Here is a 25,554-nt window from a genome sequence, read left to right on the forward strand (position 1 = left end):
GCATAACCAGATGATTGTCATTATATTCATTTTGATATTTCATTATATTAAACAACTTTCTCCAAACAAGATCAATGTTGCCAAGATAAGAAGGACAGCAGAAAACTGGGGGAAATTTTTACATGCAACGAATCTGTTAAAAACCTTATTTCTACAAAAAAATTGACTCTTATGCTTTCAAAGGATAATTAATCTGAGTTAAAGCATCTGCAAACTGACTTTTTCCTGCTAATTGGTCAAAGGTGATTTGTCTATTAACTCCAGTTTGTTTATTGCCTTGGGCTTGTATTCTACATAGTTCACTATATTCATAAAGGCATAATCAGTTTTGCCCAGATTTTATACTTGTCCTTGTTATACATTTCAAATCACTAGTGCCAAATTTTCTAACATCTATTTTACATATGATGATGTAGCCCCATAAACAGTTCAATGCTTTTTCAAATCTTTGATTATTTCCAGATCCAAAGGCGTGTATCTTCTCCTTTCTTGACCTGAAGAGTCAAACTCTTGAAGAAACTGGTGTTCATTAATTTTTAAATCAGATATATCCTGCCCTTCCTCTTTAGCTTTAACTAGAGAGTTTGGTAATAATTTCATAGAGGTAGAAAAAGCTGTTGCATGGGTGGTGCTGATGGTGTAACTGACCCTTCTTCTCTTCCTATTTCCTCAACCCATGAAGTACCAATTGAGGGGGAATGCTCATGAGATGCATGCAAAGATTCTGATAAATACCCTATTTCTACAAAGAATTGGAGAAGGAAATGGTCAGCGGGAAAACATTACACTCTCTTTTCCAAGCAGACTTCAAATGGGGAATCAGTTGGGCACAACGGGATAGAGTGAATAAAAATAAAAAATACACAGGAGAAAAGTAAATGTTAGCATTTATGTCATCTTTATTATTAAGAATAGTTTATTGTAATTCAAGTGGAAAAGGATTTGAAAACAGGTTTTGCTAAATCCTAGGAACAAAACAAAACAGAAATATATGCAATCCATACCCTTCTTGTGAGGTTTTCATATCAAATCAATTGATTGTGAAAACTCATAAACAGGCAGAACCATGGAGGACAAGAGGCCAGAACACTGTGGAATGATGTCCTTCAGCTTACTGAGTGGAAGACTATTGTCCATTTACTGACTAGGAAGTCCCTCTTCATGAAGTACAGGTGATGTTTATTCTTTTGCAGGGAAAGGTCAGGGAGCAGAGTGGTGGGTTGAGAAGTCCTGCTTATAGAATGTTTATTGAGATGAATGGCAGCAGGAACAAAGATGGGAGTCCACTGGACAGAGAGTCATGGGACCAGGCTTTGTCCCTGGAAGTGGGGGGCCAGGGCAAAAGATGGGCTTGACAGGGGCTGTGAAGGGAATAGAATAGAATTTATAAATAAGAGAACGCTGGAGAACGTTGTAAAAGCCCAGAGTGCCAGAGGAATATTGCAGGTACACCCCAATGCGAGGGAAAGGGCTTTTCACTCGATGGTTCAATGGCCCAGGATAGGTTCGTAAATAGTAATCTTCTTCCTTCTTGACACACTGAAGCAGGAACAGAGATGTACAGGTCACTTTCTTCCCCCTCCTCCTCCTACTCCTCAGGGAGGGGATGTAGATCCCCAGGACCCACTGAGGTAGTTGAGCCACATCCACCTCCCAGTACAGACTGCCTGAGCTGAAGGCCTGCTCAGCAGAGACATAATGAAGAGGAAAGTCCTCAGGAGGCTTAGTCTCCTCTGGCCAGTCCTCTGCAGCCTTGGCACTCTTGAGATCCCCAGAAACGGAAACACAGGAATCAGCTGATGTGGGGTCCAGGGTGAGTTCCACTTGCAACCTCTTGAGAATCTCCATCAGGCCAGGGATGGGATGTTCTATCAGTTCTGGGGTGACAGCTTTGGCCCTTTGAGACAAAACAGCATCGATACTTCTCAGTAGGTGCTTGGAATCCTGGAGCAGATCCACATGGGGTTGGTGAGCTAGAGCCTGCAGCTCTAGCATGAAGTCCTGAAGGGTTTGCAGGTGCTGGGATAGTCTGTCCTGGTTGGCCTTGTGCTCTTGCCTTATCCTTTCAGGGACTCCTAGGGACTTCACCTCATCCAAAAGTAGAGTGTATATTTTGGAGTATTCCCTTGAAAACAAATTGCTCCAGTCAACAGCGGGTTTATCCTCCTGGGCAAGAAGTTGCTCATCTTCCTCCAGATGATTCCCCAAAAGACTCCGAATGTGCTGGAGCTCCCTCCTGTATTTGTGAGCAGCCTCTTGTATTGGGGAGATCTTGTGAGCCCCATGCTCTGGGCTTTCACCACATGTCACACACAGTGCTGTCTGGTCCTCTTCACAGAACAGCTTGAAGGGTTTCTGGTGAGGGACACACTGGCTCTGTCCTTGAGTACTCTGCATAAGCTTGGAGCTGATTTCTTTGCCCAGCTCAGTCAATTGTGCTAGGCGCCTGTTCACTAAGGGGATCTCCCCATCCTGGGAAGCTTGTCTGCATTCGGGACAGGAGAAAGCTGAAGTTTCCCCTCTCCAGCTGGAGGAGAGACAAGCTTGACAGAAACTGTGCCCACATCCGATGGTGACAGGCTCACAGAAGTAGCACCTGCAGATGTTACAGGTGATCTCACTCTGCAGCTCCTTCAGAGGTTTCCCAGGGGCAGCCATTCTTTTCTTTCCAATTGCTTCTAGTCTGCAGCAGCCAGACGATGAGACTTGCCTTCAAAAAAAGCAGTGCTTCTGAGCACAAGGATGTTCTCCTTTTATAGGAGGTAGCCCCACCCCTTAGGCCCTCTGAGCAAAGGTGTTAATTCCCCTGGCCTGCCATCCTGCAGAGCAACCTGGTAACTCTTCTTAATGGGGGCAGGCTTGAGTGCCCTGAGTTCACACCTCTGTCTGCCTCCTTTCATTGGACAGGTTTCACCAAAGAGATCTGTCTTTAAGTGGGAATGTCAAACAATTCTGGAGATTTTTGTCAATGGATTTTCAAATCTCATTTTTCAGAGACCCTCTGCAGAGAAAATGGCTCCTTTCCTTTCCCCTTCCACACTCAGTTGTTCCGCAGCAGTTATAGAGACTCATCCTCCTTTTTCCCCTTGAACTCCCCTTATTGAGAGGCAGAGAATTCGAGATTTTGAAGTCCCCTCTAGTCATCTAGCTCAACTACCACATGAAGGACATCCCCCTTGAGAACATCCCCATCCTACTGATCAGCTAGTCAATTTCTTAGGAAATACCAAATCTTTTTTTGTTAATTTTATAATTATAAACTTTTTTGACAGTACATATGCATGGGTAATTTTTTACAACATCATCCCTTGCTCTCACTTCTGTTCTGAATTTTCCCCTCCTTCCCTCCACATCCTCCCCCAGATGTCAGGCAGTCCCAAACATGTTAAATATGTTATATTATATACTAGATATAATATATGTGTGCAGAACGGAATTTCTTGTTGCACTGGAAGAAGTGGTTTCAGAAGGTAAAGATAACCTGGGAAAAAAATCAAAAATGCAAACAGTTTACATTCATTTCCCCGTGTTCCTTCTCTGGGTGTAGCTGATTCTGTCTATCATTGATCAACTGGAACTGTATTAGATCTTCTCTATGTTGACTACATCAGAATACATTCTCATACAGTATCATTGTTGAAGTGTATAAAGATCTCCTGGTTCTGCTCATTCCACTCAGCATCAGTTCATCTAAGTCTTTCCAAGCTTTTCTGTATTTATCCTGTCAGTCATTTCTTACAGAAAAATAATATTCCATCTGATTCATATACCGTAATTTACCCAACCATTCTCCAATTCATGGGCATCCATTCATTTTCCAGTTTCTAGCCATTATATAAAGGGTTGTTGTGGGGTTCTTTAAAGCCAATTGTATTATAATGTACATAGGAATGATTACTCAGGCATTGAATCAGGACACATAGTTTAATAATGTTCAATTAGTTGCTCTCCCACTAGTTTCCACATATCTGCCTCTCATTTGTCTTCCTTAGAGAGCCAAGGAGACTTGCACTCCAATATAATTAAGAGTTTGGGTATCTGCTTCAAGTTACCAACAAACTTTGCTTCTTTATTAACCTAATTGTGTATGTTACATACACCCCTCAGGGTGGGGAAGGCTCTTGTCTTAATATTTGTCCCATTTCAGCTGAAACACTAGCTTAGCTCTTACCCAGTTTCCTGCTTGTCTATTTTTGTATTCAAACTCTTTCTGGGTCACAGGGACTTCTCCATTGAATTCACCAATCCAATCAGGCAAACTACGGAGTGTAACTTTTTGTGTCCAGAGCCACAAAATGTTGTGTGCTTTTTCATTGCCCCACTTTGGGCGCCAAAATGTAATGTCCGGGCTAGTTCTCTGGAGGGTCTCAAGAAGGGCCTTGGACTTTCAGTTAAACAGTAATAAAGGCAGGAGAACCACCATGAGGCTGGTCAATGATGGCGTCCCAATTCTTCTCTATGTCTCTGTCTGAGACTCTTCTATGTCTCTGTTTTTCAGATAAGCCTATGTCTGTCTGCCCTTAAACACCTAAGTACCATTACATCTCTACAGCACACTAGAGAACTATGAGAGAAGTAGATAACTAGAATCACCGTGCTAAACTAGATAACCATTGTCTTATCAATTCCACTGAGTTAGCACCTTCTAAGAATCCTTGTTTGTTCTACAGAGTTCTGGCTCATTGCAGGGTCAGGAAGGGGGAAGGAATGAGCTTGACTATGGATCCAAGATAATCTGTGAAGAAATCAGATTTAAAAGTCCATTGAGCTAAATGTTCATGTTTACAAAGCATTCCTCCTTAGAGGAAAAGGTGCATCCTCACTTTGACTGAACCCTTTTATCCAATGGAGCCAACCAGAGATGTGAACTCAGGGCCTTCAAGATTGCCCCCTTCAGGAAGAGTTACCAGGTTGTTCTACAAGATGGCAAAGCAGGGGAGTTCACACATTTGCTGGGAGGGCCTAAGGGGTGGCGATGCCTCCTATAAAAGGAGAGAGCATCCTTGTGCTCAGTAGCTCTGCCTTCATTGTCAAGGAAGATTCTTCCTCTGGTTGCTGCAGATCAGAGAGAGAGAATGGCTGCTATTGTGAAATTTCTGCAGGAACTGCAGAGGGAGATCTCCTGTAGCATCTGCAGGGGCTACCTGTGTGAACCTGTCACCATTGGGTGCGGGCACAGTTTCTGTCAAGTTTGTCTCTCCTCCAGCTGCAGAGTTGGAGCCCAAGTTTTCTCCTGTCCTGAATGCAGGCAAGTTTCACAAGGCAGCGAACTCCTGCTTGTGAACTGGCACCTAGCAGAGTTGACTGAGCTGGGCAAAGAGCTCAGCTCCAAGACTTTGCAGAGCACTCAAGGACAGAGCCAGTGTGTCACTCACAAGAAACCCTTCAAGCTATTCTGTGAGCAGGACCAGACAACACTGTGTGTGACATGTGGTGAAACCCCAGAGCATGGGGCTCACAAAATTTCCCCTGTACAAGAGGCTCCTGACAAATATGGTAGGGAGCTTCAGCACATTCACAGTCTTTTGAAGCAACATCTGGAGGAAAATGAGCAACTTCTTGCTCAGGTGAAGAGACCTACTGTTGACTGGCACTGGATGATCAGGGGAGAATTCCACAAACTGCACCACTTGCTGATGGAGGAAGAGAACCGATGCCTTGAAAGGATAAGTCAAGAGCAGAAGGCCAGCCAGGACACACTATCCCAGCACATACAGAGCCTACAGGACCTCCTGCAAGATCTGCAGGAAGTGGGCCAGCAAGCCAATCTGGATCTTCTGCAGGATGCCAAGCAGTTGCTGGGTAGGAGCAAGGCTGTGTTGGCCCAAAGGGCCAGGGCTGTCACCCCAGAACTGAGAGAATATCCCATCCCTGGCCTGGTCCAGATGCTCTACAGATTCCGAGTGGACCTCACCATGGACCCCACATCAGCTGATTCCTGTGTTTCCATTTCCGGGGACCTCAAGAGTGCCAAGGCTGAAGAGGACTGGCCAGAGGAGACTAAGGACTCTTCTTGCCATGCTGTGCTTGCTGAGCAAGCCTTCCGCTCGGGCTGTCAGTACTGGGAGGTGGATGTGTCTCAACTGCCTCAGTGGGTCCTGGGGATCTACACCCCCTACTTGAGGAGGAAAAGGACCAGGGACATGGACTCCTGTGACTTTGCTTTCTTGCTTCGCTGTGTCAAGAAAGAAGGAGAATACTATTTACAGACCTATCCTGGGCCATTGGACCATCGAATGAAAGGCCCTCTACGTCGGGTTGGGGTGTTCTTGGAATATTCCCCTGGGGCTCTGGCCTTTTACAATGTTCTCCAAAGTTCTCTTATTTATAAATTCCATTCTATTCCCTTCACAGCCCCCGTCGAGCCCATCTTTTCCCCTGGACCCCCACTTCCAGGAACAAAGCCTGGTCCCATGACTCTGTGTGCAGTGGGCTCTCATCTTTGAGCTTGCTGCTGTTCCTCTCAATGAACATTTCTCCAGGGAGTTCTCACTTTCTCCCTGGCTGTGTTCACTGTATTTCCAGCCTTCCCTGAAAGAGAAAAAGTATCACCTGTGAGTTTTTCTTCCACTTCCCCCAACCAATGGGGGAGGGGGCAGGTAGAGCTATTTCATGCAAAAATAAATCTAGATAATGTTTTTCACTGTCCTGTACACATTTCTGAGTTTTAGGTTTTAAAATGAATTTCATTTTCTGAAATTCAGAATATAGGTGACACTTAAATAATTTTGAATGAAATTTTTACAAAAACAAAACTCATGTCCAGGAGGACAAACAGAATTCTTCATATATAGCTCATATAATTTTAACAATGTGTATAATATACAACTTAGAAAGCAACATTAACACCTTAAACATTTCATCTAATTAGAAGATACAAACATGTGACCTTTTTCAATAAGTTACCAGAGAGAATGTGGCATCATTACTACACCCAGTTTTTTAGCTTAGAATTCAATCAAATACAGATTTAAATTTCCAGTAGAAATACTGGATTATGTATTATGTATATTATTATGGATATATGTATAGTATTATGGATTAATGCACCCATATTTCTAAGATTTTGTACCCAGAATAAACAACTTCAAAATTGTAGCACATTCTTTTTAATAGTAATTATTTCATTTAATTCTCTCATACAATACAAATCAGAATTCTGATATAAACACATACAGACCTCACATTTTAAGGTGGAATCAAACTGCGTTTCAAGTTACAACAATTTTCTTCTCTTTTCTCATTCGTTTCTTCTGCAGTTAAGGGTTGAAGGGAAGCGGGTTTCCTTGGGTACAGGATGCCTTGAATGATAAGCCATACCCTTTTATCTACTGGGGGTTCGAGAGGAGGATTTTAGAGCTTGGGACACAGACAGTCCCCATCTAGAAAGAAAGGAGCCTCCTGTACATTAGAGAAGCTGTTAGCCTAAAGCCATAAGGATCTTAATCAAGAAGAGTGACAATCTAATCAAGACAGGCTTGGACAATGAATCTCTCTTCAAGGGAGAGAACCTTAAACTAAGAAAACTTAGGTGAATTTGAATTGCAAAGACTAGGCAAACTGTCACAGACCAACAAAAATGGGATCACAGAGACAGAAACAAAACAGACCAAAGGTCCCTTTTTAATCTTAGATGACCAGATATTACATGAGTTTCCTTAGCAATGTCAGGGACGCAAACACCCCTCAAACCTCCCCATACACAATCTGCCATCCAGCAGCCTCTCCCATTCCTGTCACATTCTCCTAGCCGAAGCTTAAAGATCTGTTTGTGAAAAGTGGAGTCCTCACCAGAAGTTGAAAAACAACTTGATTTAGGACATCTCCGAATAAATCTGGGCACTAGCCCCCAGTTTTGCTACATGATCCATGAAGCTTGGAGGGACAAAAATCACTGGATCTCCCCAATAAAGCTCCACTACCTGGAGGAATGGGACTGAAAACTGGCGGCACTTGCATGTAGGCAAGGGAGAAGGCCAGCATCATGTGTTTGCTGGGCTTCTAGTCATTCCCCTCCTTGAGTTGAGGAGTAGGAATTGAGTAGCAGGACAAATGGTGGGATGCTTCTTGCTTGGCTTTTGTTAAGAAGAAGGCCAAGGGTTTTAAGCACCAATAGGATGTGGGTAATACAGACTGCTGATGATGAGAGGGACCAAAAGTTGTAGTTTGTTCATGCGGAGAATTCACATTGGCCATTCTTTTTGGCAAAAAGTAGATTCATTTAGGGAAGAGGTTATAGACAAAGTGAAGAGATCCTATACACACCAGGAAAGGTAAATATTAAATAGAGTTAGGTGAGCATAGAAAAGGGTTTTAATAATTAATGTTGGAATTGACCAGAAGAAAGGAAACCTCCTATGAGATTTGGATATACCCTTAGCTGGCAGTCTGAATCCTGAAAGGGACAGCACCCTAAAAGAGTTAGTTAGCCATTTTGGAACTATGTTTAAAGGGCTATTGAATTTCATACCCTTTGATTCAGCAGTGTTTTTATTGGGCTTGTATCCCAAAGAGATCTTAAAAGCGAGAAAGGGACACACAATGGCCTCCTAAAATTCCACCAGTAACTTGAAGTTTGAAATTTTCTAAAAACGGTCCAGTAAGGAATAACAGAAAACAGATTTATCTCTTATTTTAAGGAATAAAGTGGTTTTTTTGTTTGTTTTTTTATAAATAGTTCAACAAACAAAGCATCTTCATTGAATTTTCTGTGTGTAGTAGCACTGCTGGATCAAAGGGTATGCACAGTTTGATAACTTTTTGTGCATAGTTCCCAATTGCTTTCCAGAATGGCTGGATTCTTTCACAACTTCACAAACAATGCAGCAGTGTCCCAGTTTTCCCACATCCCCTCCAACATTCATCATTATTTGTTCCTGTCATCTTAGCCAATCTGACAAGTTGATCGCTATACACGTCAACACTACACTACACTACACTGTACACTGTACACTGTACACTGTACACTACAACAACAATAGTGTATGGAAAATATTCTGATTGAAGTGGATATCTTCAAAAAAGAGAAGATCTAATTCAGTTCCAGTTGAGCAATGATGGACAGAAACAGCTACACCCAGAGAAGGAACACTGGGAGTTGAGTGTAAACTGTTTGCACTATTGTCTTTCCGCCCAGGTTCCTTGTACCTTCAGAATACAATTCTTACTGTGCAAGAAGAAGTTTGGTTTTCCACACATATATTGTATCTAGGACATGCTGTAACACATTTAATATGTGTGGGATTGCTTGTCATCTAGAGGATGGAGTAGAGGGAGGGAGGGGAAAATTAGTAAAAATGAATAGAAGGGATACTGTTGTAAAAAAAAAAAAATTACCCATGCATATGTACTGCCAGAAAAATTATAATTATTAAATTAATTTAAAAAAAAACAGAAATAGTAAAAAAAAAAAGGAAAGGGACCTTTATGTGCCAAAATCTTTGTGGCAGCCCTTTTTAGAGCGGGTAGAAACTGGAAATTGAATGGATGCCCATCAATTGGAGAATAGTTGGGTGAATTATGCTATATGAATGTTATGGAATATTATTGCTCTGTAGGAAATGATCAGCAGGATGAATGCAGAGAGGCTTGGAGAGACTGACATGACTGATGTTGAGTGAAATGTGCAGAATCAGGAGACCAATATACAGTTCAACAGTGACACTGGATGAAGATGTATTCTGATTGAAGTGGATATCTTCAACACACAGAAGATCTAATTCAGTTCCAGTTGAGCAATGATGGACAGAAACAGCTCCACCCTGAGAAAGAACACTGGGAGCTGAGTGTAAACTGTTTGCACTATTGTCTTTCCGCCCAGGTTCCTTGTACCTTCAGAATACAATTCTTACTGTGCAAGAAGAAGTTTGGATTTCCACACATATATTGTATCTAGGATATGCTGTAACCCATTTAACATGTGTGGGATTGCCTGTCATCTAGGGGAGGGAGTAGAGGGAGAGAGGGGAAGATTTGGAAAAAATGAATACAAGAAATATTGTTGTAAAAAAATTACAAAATTAAAAAGAAAGTAACCCAAAGTTTGCTAATAGTGAAACTTTCAAAGGGCAAAGTTTTAATATTTTAGAATCTTCCAGCAATTCATTTGAAATTTTAAATAAATAAGCTTAAGTTTATTCACATCTTCTGGTCTAAGCAGAGGTCTAGTGCTGTTGGTCGAATTCACCTATTAGTCTTTTGATGTGAGCCAACTTGTTATGAAGATAATCACATCGGGATTTTTCTTCATGGTAATTGGGACTAGCCTGATTGAGCTTCTGATATTCTTCTAAGACCTCTTCATGAAGAGTCTGATACTCTTTGGAGCCTGGAGAAAGACGCTGACGTTTTGCATCAAGTTTCCTAAACCTTGTGGCCACCGTCTCCATTCTGGCATGCAAAGTTCTATACTCATCATAGTCTGTATTGAAGTCATCTGTATAATTCTGGCGTTGCTCATGTGAGCCAATAGCAATATATTTTATTAAGTAATCTGGCCGTTCAATAGTGGATGAAGGGTCAGTGGAGGTAGGGCCAACCTCTTTAACTGCATCATTTGAATCCAGACTAGAGCTATTTAGCTTGGCAATTTCCTCTTTCCTCTTAAGGTCTTTCCCCTCTTCCTCAATGGGCTGTTTTTGAATTGGGTCCTTTTCCTTATGTTTTTTAGATTTTTCTTTCGATTTTTTATGTGCCATTGAATGCTTGTCTTCCATGGGCTTTGGACCCTTGGACAGGATTGAATCAGGGGGTGGGATTTCCAAAGACGTCCTAGAGGTATCTTTGTCCTGCTGGCGCTCAAAGATGCTACCATTTGGACCACAGCTGTCCATAGGCGGATCTTGAGTCCCCCTGCCTTCTGGAGTGCTAGGGGACTTGGAGCTAGACTTTGCAGTCTGAGGAGGATTTGAAAGTGGAAGGTGGGTTGAAGGAAGAGGTGGTGGAGTTGGGCTGGCAGCAATTGGAGGAGGAGGAGGAGGAGGAGGAGGAGGAGGAGGAGGAGGAGGAGGAGGAGGAGGGGGAGGAGGAGGAGGAGGAGGAGAAGGAAGGGTAGAAGGAGGAGAAGGAGGAGGAGGAGGTAATGGGGGTGGGGGTGGAGCCCCAGCAGTTTTTTGAGGGGTGGAATTCAAATGACCATTGCATGTTGGATGAGCTCTATTTGTCAGGTGAGATATCCGAGGTTTTTTATTCCTTAAAGGATCTATGAAATCTGAATCCAAGAGGCGTTTCTGAGAAGCAGAAGGCGCAGCCTCTTTCCTAGAACGTTGAGGAGCTTCGGAAGCGCTGGTGCTCGAGTCATTCTGGGGAGATGGAGTCAGTTTTCTCGATAGCACTAACTCCAGGGACTCTCTCTCTGTCTCATTGTATCCCGGCCAATCTTTTTGGAGCTCTTGAAATACAGAATCCTTTAAGGAATAAGAGAGGTCCTCGGGATTCAGCTTGGCCACCTGTAGAAGGATGGCTCCGAGGGAGTCCTTGTCTTTTGGAGAAACGCCATCTCTCTGTAATCGAGCCAAGAGTTCTGGTTTCTTGTAAGTCTTCAGGGCCAGGAGGTGAATCACCCTGGCCCTGTAGGGCCCCAGAAACACTGTCCTTCAGCTGGGTCTTCCGGAGGGTAGGTGCAGGCTCAATAGCAGCTGCCCTTTTTCTCTCGGGGGCCGCCTGTGGCCCAGCTGGAGGCGCTTTCCCAATTTCTTCTCTTCTTCCTGCAATGGGTCCGCCGGCTTTGCTGACGTTTGTCCCTGGGTTCCGGGATTCCTCTCCTGCCTGCCTCCTGCCTTCTCTTGGCCCTTGAGAGGAGTCCTTTGTTGCCCTGACTGTAACTTGATCTTGAATAACTCCCAGGCAGTGGAGCTGTGAGGCCCCAGAAGTGGAGACAGTTTGGCGGACGCACTCAAAGCTTTCCTGAGGGTGATCTTTGCCAGGGGTGGACAGGGAGAAGCCAAAGTTCTGCACTTCCTCTGGACGATCCTTTTGGGGAATTCTGAGCAGCCCCTGGAATCCCTGGAACTGAATGGAAGGTCTGGAAGGAGTTCCATGCTTGTGGCTCTGGTAGGTCTCCAGCGCCCGGATCGCCGTGTCCGTGAGCTTCACGTGCAGCACGGTGAGATTGTCCTGGCCCAGGCTCCCGCCAGATAAGCCGTAGCGCCGCTGCTCGCGCAGACCCCCCGCCGCCGGCCCCCCCGCCGCCATGTTAAGCTCCTCAGGAGGCCGCTGCTGCCGCTGCCGCTTCTGCTTCTGCTGCTGCCGCTGCTGCTGCTGCTGCCTCCTGCACAGCTCCCCGAGTTGGGCGCCACAATGGAGTGTCCTGTCTGCTCTCAATTATAAGCCTTCTCTGGGAGGAGGATTTTTCTCTGCTTTTCCTTCCGTTCTTGTGAATCTTCTCTTGTCCAAGCGTCCCCAGTCAGCTCCACCGCAGAATCTGCAATTCCCTTCTTCCAGAATCCTGGCTCCTTAAATACTCCCGGAGAATGGGCTTACAGACCAATCAGCAAGCTCTTGCGAAGGTGTCAACTCCTTTAGAGGTGGCAACTCCAGGTGTCAACTCTGAGCTAGAGAACTGTGAAGTCCTGCCTTAGCCCCCAGGAAGGAACCTAACGGGAAATAGAGGGAGGAGATAGCGCTCATTGTATGAATCACTCTGATGTGAAGGAAGGAAAAATGAAAGGAGCAGAACCTGAACAAAGTATCCATAGTAAGCATTATTGCCAGAATGGTCAACAATGAAAGAAATAGATAATCTTTTTTTAAATCATTTTTATCATTGATCCCTAATCAATCCAATGATCAAAGAGGACTATGAAGATCCCCTCAGGAAAATGTTATCCACCTCTGAGGGAAGATTAAAGTATGTTTAGTTTTACTTTATTATTATACTTGCCTTTTCTTTTGGGGGGAGGCCACACGGTTAATAGGTATTCCATGACCTTACATATATAATCGATAACACAACAGGTTAGGGGAGGGTTTAAAAAGAGGAAGAGAATTGAAGACTCCATTTTTTTTTAAAGGAATGTTACAAAATGAACAAAAACAATTTTCTTAAAGAATAGTTAAATCTTTTCCAGCTGATCTTTTTTCATGATATTGCTGTTACTGTGTACAATGATCTCTTGATTCTACTCACTTCACTTTGTATGAGGTCATAGAATTCTTTCCAAGTTTTTCTGCACACTAATGTGTTTGTCGTTTCTTCTAGCACAGTAGTATTCTATCCCAACCCTATACTACATCATGTTCAGCCATTCCCCAAGTAAAGGGCATCCCCTCAATTTCTCATTCTTTGCTAACGATTTTTGGCCAATATTTTTTATGTGCTTCAAAGGAAGGGGACAGACAGTAGTAATTGTGGGCCACACCTGAAAATGTTTAACTGTCTATGAAAGCTAATTAAATAGCTGAGGGGTCAAGCTGAGCTGTATGATTTATTAGCCAAATAAAAGGAGGCATGATAAATAGGTCAGTGGATCCCCCACTGATCAGTCAGCCCATAGATCCTGAATACAGAGTGAGACAGATTCAAAACAATTAATCAAATAAGATGAATTAATTAAAAAAAAAAAACTAAACACTTAACCAGGATACAAAATTAGGCAATCAGATTTCTAATTGGAGTAAAGATTAAGGATGTTCCAATTTTGGTGGGAGGATATTTAACAAATAAAATTCCCTAAAATGAGACAAAGAGATGTCCTCTTCCTCCCTTCCAAGTGTTTGTGAACAGTCAAAAAACATGGAAATGATGGCTGACTGACCAGATTGGGCCCAGTTTTCAGATAAAACATATCGGTTGATGAAGATGAACCAATGTGAGAAAAGTCCTTGCATAAATCTGTGATGGGCCAGGTTCTCTGGTCAACATAACGGACCTTTTCAGTTAAGGTCTAGGCTTAATAATCTAGTTTCCTGATCATGCAGGTCTAGATTCAGACAATGCAATGAGATTTCCCCCAATTCCCTTGACTGAGTAAAGTTTTCTCACAAGACATATCTTGGACTAGGCCCTAACTGAACAGAAAAGGAAATGTGCTAGCTCCACCATGAAGTCCCAATAAAGAGGCAGTTTGCTTCACTGCTGTTTGCTGTTCCAATTCCCTCTGGGCTTAAAGAACTTTGTGATGCTTTGTGATGCTAGAAGACTTTTGATAAATGTTCAATTTGGGTTGCCAAATCTTAGCACACAAGTATGTCCTTAGTATATGCACATTGAATTGATGAGTGGTATCCACTTGTCAAAAATGGCATGTATGAGATGATCTGAACTTTACAAAATCCCCAGATCTCAGTACAAGGGTTCTTATAGGGCATTAAGTCATACTGTTACCAGAATAGGAATTCTCTTCACCCTATTCCCAACAAGTTGTCCTATTCAGGCTTATTTCTCCTATTAGATGCAAGTTCCTTGAGGGTAGGAGCCATTATGCTAACCTCTCTATTCCCCTTACCCTAAGTGCCCATTCAGAATATGGGTGTATTTGTCTTGTTTTTTGATTTTTTTTTTCATGATCAAGAAGATCTTCATCTTCTTTTTTGTTTATTAATTTTTATAATTATATCATTTTTTGACAGTACATATGCACAGGTAATTTTTTTTTACAACATTATCCCCTGTACTCCCTTGTGTTCCGAGTTTTTCCCCTCCTTCCCTCCACCCTCTGCCCTAGATGGCAGGCATTCCCATACATATTAAATATCTTATAGTATATCCTAGGTACAATATATATGTGCAGAACCGCATTCTGTTGTTGTTGTTGCAAAGGAAGGATTGTATTCTCAAGGTATAAATAATCTGGTTAGAGAAACAAAACAAAACAACACAAAACAAAACCAAACCAAAAACCAATGCTCTCAGTTTAGGCTCATTTCCCAGTGTTCCTTTTCTGGGTGTAGCTGATTCTGTCCATCATTTATCAATTGGAATTGGATTAGCTCTTCTCTATATTGAAGATATCCACTTCCATCAGAATACATCCTCATTACGTATCATTGTTGAAGTTTATAATGATCCCCTAGTTCTACTCCTTTCACTCAGCATCAGTCGATATAAGTCTCTCCAAGCTTCTCTCTAGTCCTCCCTTCAGACACTGGGTGTTATTTTGTTAGTGTCTGTTGACTCCAATAATCAGTGTCCCTCTAATGAAGTGGGGCCCAGGGTCCTTTGGGATATGGAGTCATGATCTCATATTCAGAAACTACTTCCTGCTAGTAATGGATTTAGACCCTGATTTGCAGGAATGGGCTAGGAGGTAATGGAAGTGAGTTATCCAGTGAATTCTGAGAAAGATTTGTGAAGCTGGTTAATGATATAGAGCGGGTCATTTGAAGGTCATAAACCTAGGAGAAAACAAATCTTCCCCTAATATAGCTTAGGAACAGTATCATTTGTAGCAATAAAGGGATTGCTTGGGGGGCCAAAGATCCAGTTGTCAATTGGGCCAATTGAGGGAGGAGGGTCATGAGATGGGGGATTCCCTAATGACTTTAGCTGTGAAGAACCACAATAGTTAATTTCATCAGCCTTGTACTTAACTCCTTTCTTGTCTACTTCTCCATGCTTTTCAAGTGTTTTATCACTAACCTCTTCCTCCTGTTCTTTCCTTTTCCTTATTGTAATGCTTATATAATTCTTTAAAGCCAATTGTATATGTATAAAAGGTTGCTTTGGAAATTGAATCAGGACCTTTATCATTGCAATATTCAATGAATTGCTCTCCTAGGAGTTTCCACTTGTCTGGTTCTAATTATCCTTCCTTAGAGAATCAAGGAGGTGTGTATTTCAATGTTTCAGAGAGTTCAATGAATCCCTTCTAAGTTACCATCAGAGTATGCTTTCCAAACAGTTTCTTTGAGGTGGAGAAGTCTGCTTTCTAAACATTTGTACCATTTCATCTGAAACACTATTTTAGCCCTTCACAGTTCCCTTCTTATCTATTTTTGTACTCACCCTGATATCTGGGTCACAGGGACTTTTCCACTGAACTCAGGAACCGGTCATACTGGACAGCTGAGTATAAATCCTTAGCTCCACATTCATCGCCCAAATGTAGTGTTCTGGTTAGTTTTGTGGAGGTTTTTGGACCAGCCTTCTTTTCAGCAGAATAATTACCAGGAGAATAGCCAGAGACAAAGTTCAAAAACTTTATTGCCTCCTTCACAGTCTTGTGTTTTTGGAGAGGCTTACATGAACTGATGCTGAGTGAAATGACCAGAACCAGGAGATCATCATACACTTCAACAACAATACTGTATGAGGACGGATTCTGATGGAAGTGGATATCTTCGAAAAAGAAAAGATCTAATTCAGTTCAAGTTGAGTAATGATAGACAGAATCAACGACACCCAGAGAAGGAACACGGGGAAATGAGTGTAAACATTTTTGTCTTTCTTCCCAGGTCATTTTTACCTTCTAAGCCAATTCTTCCTGTGTAACAAGAAATTCGATTCTACACACATATGTATCTAGTATATATTCTAACACATTTAACATGTATGGGACTGCCTGTCATGTAAGGGAGGGGGAGGAGGTAAGGAGGAGGAAAATCAGAACAGAAGTGAGTACAAGGGATAATGTTGCAAAAAATTACCCGGGCATATGTACTCTCAAAAAATTTATAATTGTAAAATTAACAAAAAAAGATTTGGTATTTTCTAAGAAATTGACTAGCTGATCAGTAGGATGGGGATGTTCTCAAGGGGGATGTCCTTCATGGGGTAGTTGGGTTAGATGACTTCAGGGGCCTTCAATCTCGAATTCTCTGCTTCTCAATAAGGAGAGTTCAAGGGGAAAATGAAGATGAGTCTCCATAACTGCTGGGGAGTGACTGAGTGTGGAAGGGGAAAGGAAAAGATCCATTTTCTCTGCAGAGAGTCTCTGAAAAATGAGATATGAAAATCCATTGATAAAAATCTCCACAATTGTTCGACATTCCCACTTAAAGACAGAATCTCTTTGGTGAAACCTGTCCATTGAAAGGAGGCAGACAGAGGTGTGAACTCAGGGCACTCAAGCCTGCCCCCATCAAGAAGAGTTACCAGGTTGCTCTGCAGGATGGCAGGCCAGGGGAATTAACACCTTTGCTCAGAGGGCCTAAGGGGTGGGGCTACCTCCTATAAAAGGAGAACATCCTTGTGCTCAGAAGCACTGCTTTTTTTGAAGGCAAGTCTCATCGTCTGGCTGCTGCAGACTAGAAGCAATTGGAAAGAAAAGAATGGCTGCCCCTGGGAAACCTCTGAAGGAGCTGCAGAGTGAGATCACCTGTAGCATCTGCAGGTGCTACTTCTGTGAGCCTGTCACCATCGGATGTGGGCACAGTTTCTGTCAAGCTTGTCTCTCCTCCAGCTGGAGAGGTGAAGCTTCAGCTTTCTCCTGTCCCGAATGCAGACAAGCTTCCCAGGACGGGGAGATCCCCTTAGTGAACAGGCGCCTAGCACAATTGACTGAGCTGGGCAAAGAAATCAGCTTCAAGCTTATGCAGAGCACTCAAGGACAGAGCCAGTGTGTCCCTCACCAGAAACCCTTCAAGCTGTTCTGTGAAGAGGACCAGACAGTACTGTGTGTGACATGTGGTGATAGCCCAGAGCATGGGGCTCACAAGATCTCCCCAATACAAGAGGCTGCTCACAAATACAGGAAGGAGCTCCAGCACATTCGGAGTCTTTTGGGGAATCATCTGGAGGAAGATGAGCAACTTCTTGCTCAGGAGGAGAAACCCGCTGTTGACTGGAGCAATTTGTTTTCAAGGGAATACTCCAAAATATACACTCTACTTTTGGATGAGGTGAAGTCCCTAGGAGTCCCTGAAAGGATAAGGCAAGAGCACAAGACCAACCAGGACAGACTATCCCAGCACCTGCAAACCCTTCAGGACTTCATGCTAGAGCTGCAGGCTCTAGCTCACCAACCCAATGTGGATCTGCTCCAGGATTCCAAGCACCTACTGAGAAGTATCGATGCTGTTTTGTCTCAAAGGGCCAAAGCTGTCACCCCAGAACTGATAGAACATCCCATCCCTGGCCTGATGGAGATTCTCAAGAGATTGCAAGTGGAACTCACCCTGGACCCCACATCAGCTGATTCCTGTGTTTCCGTTTCTGGGGATCTCAAGAGTGCCAAGGCTGCAGAGGACTGGCCAGAGGAGACTAAGCCTCCTGAGGACTTTCCTCTTCATTATGTCTCTGCTGAGCAGGCCTTCAGCTCAGGCAGTCTGTACTGGGAGGTGGATGTGGCTCAACTACCTCAGTGGGTCCTGGGGATCTACACCCCCTCCCTGAGGACTAGGAGGAGGAGTGGGAAGAAAGTGACCTGTACATCTCTGTTCCTGCTTCAGTGTGTCAAGAAGGAAGAAGATTACTATTTACGAACCTATCCTGGGCCATTGAACCATCGAGTGAAAAGCCCTTTCCCTCGCATTGGGGTGTACCTGCAATATTCCTCTGGCACTCTGGGCTTTTACAACGTTCTCCAGCGTTCTCTTATTTATAAATTCTATTCTATTCCCTTCACAGCCCCTGTCAAGCCCATCTTTTGCCCTGGCCCCCCACTTCCAGGGACAAAGCCTGGTCCCATGACTCTCTGTCCAGTGGACTCCCATCTTTGTTCCTGCTGCCATTCATCTCAATAAGCATTCTATAAGCAGGACTTCTTAACCCACCACTCTGCTCCCTGACCTTTCCCTGCAAAAGAATAAACATCACCTGTACTTCATGAAGAAGGGACTTCCTGGTCAGTAAATGGACAATAGTCTTCCACCCAGTAAGCTGAAGGACATCATTCCACAGTGTTCTGGCCTCTTGTCCTCCATGGATCTGCCTGTTTATGAGTTTTCACAGTCAATTGATTCTGTTGGAGGAGGTATGAAAACCTCACAAGAAGGGTATGGATTGCATATATTTCTGTTTTGTTTTGTTCCTAGGATTTAGCAAAACCTTTTTTCAAATCCTGTTCCCCTTGAATTACAATAAACAATTCTTAACAATAAAGATGACATAAATGCTAACATTTACTTTTCTCCTGTGTATTTTTTGTTTTTATTCACTCTATCCCGTTGTGCCCAACTGATTCCCCATTTGAAATCTGCTTAGAAAAGAGAGTGTAATGTTTTCCCGCTGACCATTTCCTTCTCCAATTCTTTGTAGAAATAGGGTATTTACCAGAATCTTTGCATGCATCTCATGAGCATTCCCCCTCAATTGGTACTTCATGGGTAAAGGAAATAGGAAGAGAAGGAGGGTCAGTTACACCATCAGCACCACCCATGCAACAGCTTTGTCTACCTCTATGAAATTATTACCAAACTCTCTAGTTAAAGCTAAAGAGGAAGGGCAGGATATATCTGATTTAAAAATTAATGAACACCATGTTATTTGAGAGTTTGACTCTTCAGGTCAAGAAAGGAAAAGATACACGCCTTTGGATCTGGAAATAATCAAAGATTTGAAAAACCATTGAACTGTATCTGGGGCTAAATCATCGTATGTAAAATGGATAGTAGAGAATTTGGCACTAGTCATTTGAAATCTTTAACAATGACAAGTTGAAAGCCTTGGCAAAACTGATTGTGGCTTTCAGAGTATAGAGAACTATGTAGAATACAAGCCCAAGGCAATAAACAAACTGGAGTTAATATACAAATCACCTGTGACCAACTAGCAGGTAAAAGTCAATTTGCAGATGCTTTAGCTCAGATTAATTATCCTTTGAAAGCATAAGAGTCAATTTTTTGTAGAAATAAGGTCTTTATCACATTCATTGCATGTAAAAATTTCCCCCAGTTTTCTGCTGTCCTTCTTATCTTGGCAACATTGATCTTGTTTGGAGAAAGTTGTTTAATATAATGAAATATCATAATGAATATAATGACAATCATCTGGTTATGCAAGGAACTTCTAAGAGAAATTTGTTAGATTTTAGTTAACTGTAAATTCACTGAAAATAATTCCTTCAAAATCCATTCAGCAAATTCTTTAAGAGTTCAATGATTTCCTTCAAGTTACCAACAAACTTTGCTTCATTATTAAAGTAATTATGCATGCTACAAGCTCCCCTCAGGGTGGGGTAGGAGCTATTTTTAGTATTTGTACCTTTTATCTGAAGCACTAGCCCTTATCAAATTTCCTAATTGTGTATTTTTGTATTTATGCTATTTCTGTGTCACAGGGATTTCTCCAGTGAACTCACCAAACCCATCAGTCAAACTGCTGAGTGTAGGTTCCTGTGTCCAGAGCCAGAAAATGTGGTGTGCTTTTTTTTCAATGCCCCACTTGGGCAAAAAAAATGAAATTATAAGGCTAGCTCTCTAGAAGGTCTTAGGACTGGCTTTGATCCTTGGGTGGAACAGTGATGAAGTCATAAGAGTCACCATAAGGGTGGTCAAAGATGGAGTCCCGAATCTTCTCTGGGTCTCTTTGTGTCAGCCCTCAAATACATCAGGACCATTACATCCCTATAGCAAATTGAACATGCATTAGCTGTTAGGAGAGCCATTTTATGACCATGTCACAATAAGTATATGTTTAACTAGAGAATCAGTTTCTCACTAATCACACTGAGTAGGTGGTTAAGTATAAGCACCCTGCTGACAGTATCTTGAGTATAGCTTTTCAGAGTTACAGCCCTCTACAGCTCACTTCCCTAAAAGCTGAGACTATGGAACTAAATGGATCCCTATCATTGGCTACTCCTTGCTTCCCTCAGGGAACAATTCTTATTCGTCTCTGTCCAATACATGATTGAGGACCTCATCATTTCCCCTCTGAATTTGTAAAAGAAATCTTTGGAAAAATAGTTTGGGAATTCCTAGACAAAAGGGGGTCTATCAGACCAACATTAAAATCATGGGACATGTGTTAAATTATGGACAGAAACTAAGAGTGGACTACAATTAATTTTGATGGTGGAGTATTACATAGATGAACCAAATCCAAAGTTTGATGATATCATACCTATACAACCTAAGATATTAGGGTACGGTAGCAGGGATGAGCACAAATTTAGTATGCACATAGGAGACCCTTCAGACACTGGGTGTTATTTTGTTAGTGTCTGTTGACTCCAATAATCAGTGTCCCTCCAATGAAGTGGGGCCCAGGGTCCTTTGGGATATGGAGTCCTGATCTCATATTCTGAAACTACTTCCTGCCAGTAATGGATTTTGCAGCAATGGGCTAGGAGGTAATGGAAGTAAGTTATCCAGTGAATTCTGAGAAAGATTCGTGAAGCTGGTTAATAATATAGAGCTGGTCATTTGAAGGTCATAAACCTAGGAGAAAACAAATCTTCCCCCAATAGAGCTTAGGAACAGTATCATTTGTAGCAATAAAGGGATTGCTTGGGGGGCCAAGGATCCATTTGTCAATGTGTTCATAAAGTATTTGCCATTGGGTAAAGAGGGTAACACCTGATGATCAGGTTTTTTCCAACACTTACAAAAACTTTTCCATCCCTCACTGACAGGAGTCCACAGGGTAGGGCAAGGAAAGCTTGAGAGAGAAATGGGAAGAGCAGAGTTCTCATTCATGGGAAGTGGGTTTAAAGAGAATATTATTTCCCCCAGTATCTTTGAAGATAGATTCTGTCAGACAGAGTGGAGATAATCAATGAAGTGTAAGTGCCTTAGCCAGAGTGAGGGGGACATGAAAGCTAACCTCTCTGTAAAGAGTTGGAAAGGCCAAAAGGGGATCTCCTTTAGTAAAGCCCTCTACTGTTCTTGTGCTGGCCTGGCTCTTGCTACTGAGGAATTTTCTCTGTACCAGGGGTACAAACAATCATAATCGGGGGAATATGACACCAGCGGGAAAATATACTCTTGAGGTTTGAGATCATAACTTAGCGTACTGTTTGGATACAATAAAAAGAAGCATTTCCCGAGACCTCCACCTGGGATGGGAGTTTATTCAAAAATCCATTAGTTGGAATACTGGGGGAGTAGGAAAGCCAATGTCAGAAAAGGTCCTTTTTGTGCTTGCATTAAAAAACCAATTTTCTATGGCTTGGTCTGAGCACAGGAAAGAAGTTACTTTTAAGGAAACATGATGATGGCACAGACACATAGGACAAACAGACATTGTTCCTCATTAGCGGAAATACAATTCAATTTCACAATTGAAATTTGAGAAACTATATGAATTGTAGTCAATCCCTACAGTCTTTTTCTCTCAGATTACTCAATCCCATTACATTTTATCAGAAGGTTCATGTCTAAAAGAAGAATTAAAGTAGGTATTTTCATGGCATGCTTTCTTGTCACATGCAGATGAATTCAGAGAAAGGGGGTTTCATATATCCAGCACTGTGCAGAGGGCATAAATAAAAAAAAAAAACATAGAAAAGGAAAATTGTAGATTTTGAAAATCCCACTTTAGGTATTTTAAGAAAGCTATAGACCATAGTAGTTAAAAAAGACAGTGATGTTAAATAATTTGCTGAATGGATTTTGAACTAATTATTTTCTGAGAATTTGCAGTTAAGTAGAAATCTAACCAATTTCTCTTAGAAATTCCTTGCATAAACAGATGATTTTCATTATAATCATTATGATTTTTCATTATATTAAACAATTTTCTCCAAACAAGACCAATGTTGCCAAGATAAGAAGGACAGCAGAAAACTGGGGGAAATTTTTACATGCAACGAATCTGATAAAGACCTTATTTCTACAAAAAATTGACTCTTATGCTTTCAAAGAATAATTAATCTGAGCTAAAGCATCTGCAAATTGACTTTTACCTTCTAGTTGGTCAAAGGTGATTTGTATATTAACTCCAGTTTGTTTATTGCCTTGGGCTTTTTTTCTCCATAGTTCACTATACTCTTCAAGACACAATCAGTTTTGCCCAGATTTTCTACTTGTCCTTGTTATAGATTTCAAATCACTAGTGCCAAATTCTCTAATATCATTTTACATATGATGATGTAGCCCCATAAACAGTTCAATGCTTTTTCAAATCTTTGATTATTTCCAGATCCAAAGGCGTGTATCTTCTCCTTTCTTGACCTGAAGAGTCAAACTCTTGAAGAAACTGGTGTTCATTAATTTTTAAATCAGATATATCCTGCTCTTCCTCTTTAGCTTTAACTAGAGACTTTTGTAATTATCTCATAGAGGTGGACAGGGCTGTTGCATGGGTGGTGCTGATGGTGTAACTGACCCTCCTTCTCCTCCTCCTTCCTCTACCCATGAAGGGCCAATTGAGGGGGGAGGGTCATGAGATGGGGAATTCCCTAATGGCTCCAGCTGTGAAGCACCACACTCCTTAGTTTCATCAGCTTGTATTTAACTCCTTTCTTGTCTATGTCTTCATGCTTTTCAACTGTTTATCAGTACCCTCTCCCTCCTGTTCTTTCTTTTTCCTTATTGTAATACTTACATAATTCCTTGAAACCAATTGTATTAAAGTACATATATAGAATGTTCCTTTAGTAATTGAATTAGGACCATTATCATTGCAATATTCAATTAAATGCACTCTTACTAGTTTCCAATTGTCTGGTTCTAATTAATCTTCCTTAGAGAACCAAGGAGGTGTGCATTTTATTGTTTTGAAGAGTTCAATGATCTCTTTCCGACTTACCATCAGAGTATGCTTTTTTAAACACTTTCCTCGAGGTGCAGAAGGCTGCATTTGTACCATTTCAGTTGAAACACTAGTTTAGCCCTTAATCGTTTCCTTTTTGTATTCACCCTGATTTCTGGGCTACAGGGACTTTTCCACTGAACTCAGCATCGTGTCAGTCTGGAGTGCTGAGTGTAAATTCTAAGCTCTACATTGAACGCCAAAATGTAGTGTTCTGGTTGGTTTTTTGGAGATTTTTGGACCAGCCTTCCTTTCAGCAGAATAATCAGGAGGAGAATAGACAGAGACAAAATCCAGTCTTTTATTGCCCCCTTCACAATCCTGTGTCCTTGCCTGGGACCCGGGCTTGCTTTCTGGAAGTGCTCCAGAATGTGTCTCAGTTCCTTTGGGGGAGGCAAGAGGAAAACCACCGTTGTCTCTGTCTTGATATCTCCCTGAGGCTGGGAGCTTGTTCTCCAGCCTCCAGTCATCTGTCTTCCTTAGTGAAAAGTGAGTGAAGAAAATACACCATGAAAAATTAGACTCTAACAAGTAGAAATGAATGACTCAAGGAGAAACCAAGAGGTTGTCAAGCAAAACCAGAGAAAGGAAACAATTGAAAAGAATGTTTAGTACCTTATTAGAAAGACAATAGACCTGGAAAACAGATCTAGGAGAGACAATTTGAGAATAATCGGACTCCCTGAAAAATGTGAGGAAAAAAGAGCTTGGACTCTATTTTCGAGGAAATTATCAAAGAGAACTGCCCAGACGTTTTGGAAACAGAGGGTAAAATAGACATTGAAAAAATTCATCGATCACCTACTGAAAAGGACCCTAAAATCAAAGAGCCAAGAAATATAGTGGCCAAGTTCAACAACCATCAGACAAAGGAAAAAATATTGGAAGCTGCTAGAAAAAATCAATTCAAATATGGAGGAGCCACAATAAGGATAGCCCAGGATCTAGCAGCGTCTACATTAAAAGAAGTAAGGGCCTGGAATATGATATTCAAAAAGGCTGAGGAACTTGGTATGCAGACAAGAATAACTTACCCAGCAAGAATGAGCATCGTTTTCCAGGGAAGAAGATGGACATTTAACGAAATATATGAATTCCATCTATACTTGATGAAAAAACCAGACCTACATAAAAGGTTTGATCTTCAAATACAGAACTCAAGAGATTTCTAAAATGGTAAAAAGAAATCTTGAGAACTATACTTCTGCCAAAAAAAATATGTAAAGATCATATGTACAATTTGTCTTAGAAACTAGAGGTGGAAAGGAAATTATATCATAAAAAAGTGTAAAGTGGTGGTACTACATCTCATGAAGAGGCAAAGGTAACCTATTATATCTGAGAGAAAGAAAGGAGGGAGATGAACATAGTGTGTATCAATAGACATATTCAATTTATGGTGAAACTTCTTCCACTTCATTGAAAAGTGAAAGGGAAGGAGTAAGCTAAGGGGAAGGGAATACAGAAATTGTGAGGAAAAGGGGTAAAATAAGGGGCGGAACTTTAAGGTGGGGGAGGGATCCTAAAAAGGGAGGGCTGTGAAAAGCAAGTGGTGTTCACCAGTTTAATACTGGGTAGGGGGGGTAAGAGGGAAGGAAAGGGGAAAAGCATAAGCAGGGTTTAATAGGATGGCAAGCAATATAGAATTAGTCCTTCTAACCATCAATGTGAATGGGCCAAACTGCCTCATAAAGAGGAAGCAGTTAGCAGACTGGATTACAAGTCAGAATCCTACTATATGTTGTTTACAGGAAACACACCTGAAACAGGGTGAGACATTCAAACTAAAAGTAAAAGGGTGGAGCAGAATCTATTATGCTTCAGGCAAAATCAAAAAAGCAGGAGTAGCCATCCTCATCTCAGATCAGGCAAAAACAAAAATTGATCTAATTAAAAGAGATAAGGAAGGGAATTATATCCTGCTAAAGAGTAGCATCAATAATGAAGCAATATCAATATTAAACATATATGCACCAAGTGGT

At 41.8% G+C, this 25,554-nt stretch overlaps 3 protein-coding genes across 3 annotated transcripts; 2 read left to right on the plus strand and 1 right to left on the minus strand.

The window, feature by feature from the left end:
* Nucleotides 1-1,245: 1,245 nt before the first annotated feature.
* On the minus strand, nucleotides 1,246-2,658 carry LOC141543781 (tripartite motif-containing protein 43-like). Its single transcript, XM_074269505.1, has one exon. The coding sequence runs from the start codon at nucleotides 2,656-2,658 to the stop codon at nucleotides 1,246-1,248; it is 1,413 nt and encodes a 470-aa protein (XP_074125606.1).
* A 2,417-nt stretch (nucleotides 2,659-5,075) lies between these two features.
* Nucleotides 5,076-6,446, plus strand: LOC141543782 (tripartite motif-containing protein 43-like). Its single transcript, XM_074269506.1, has one exon. The coding sequence runs from the start codon at nucleotides 5,076-5,078 to the stop codon at nucleotides 6,444-6,446; it is 1,371 nt and encodes a 456-aa protein (XP_074125607.1).
* A 10,762-nt stretch (nucleotides 6,447-17,208) lies between these two features.
* LOC141543783 (tripartite motif-containing protein 43-like) lies at nucleotides 17,209-18,621 on the plus strand. The gene has a single exon (XM_074269507.1). The coding sequence runs from the start codon at nucleotides 17,209-17,211 to the stop codon at nucleotides 18,619-18,621; it is 1,413 nt and encodes a 470-aa protein (XP_074125608.1).
* Nucleotides 18,622-25,554: the final 6,933 nt, after the last annotated feature.

Source organism: Sminthopsis crassicaudata, chromosome 5 (assembly GCF_048593235.1).
Source record: "Sminthopsis crassicaudata isolate SCR6 chromosome 5, ASM4859323v1, whole genome shotgun sequence".
NCBI classification, from domain to species: domain Eukaryota; kingdom Metazoa; phylum Chordata; class Mammalia; order Dasyuromorphia; family Dasyuridae; genus Sminthopsis; species Sminthopsis crassicaudata.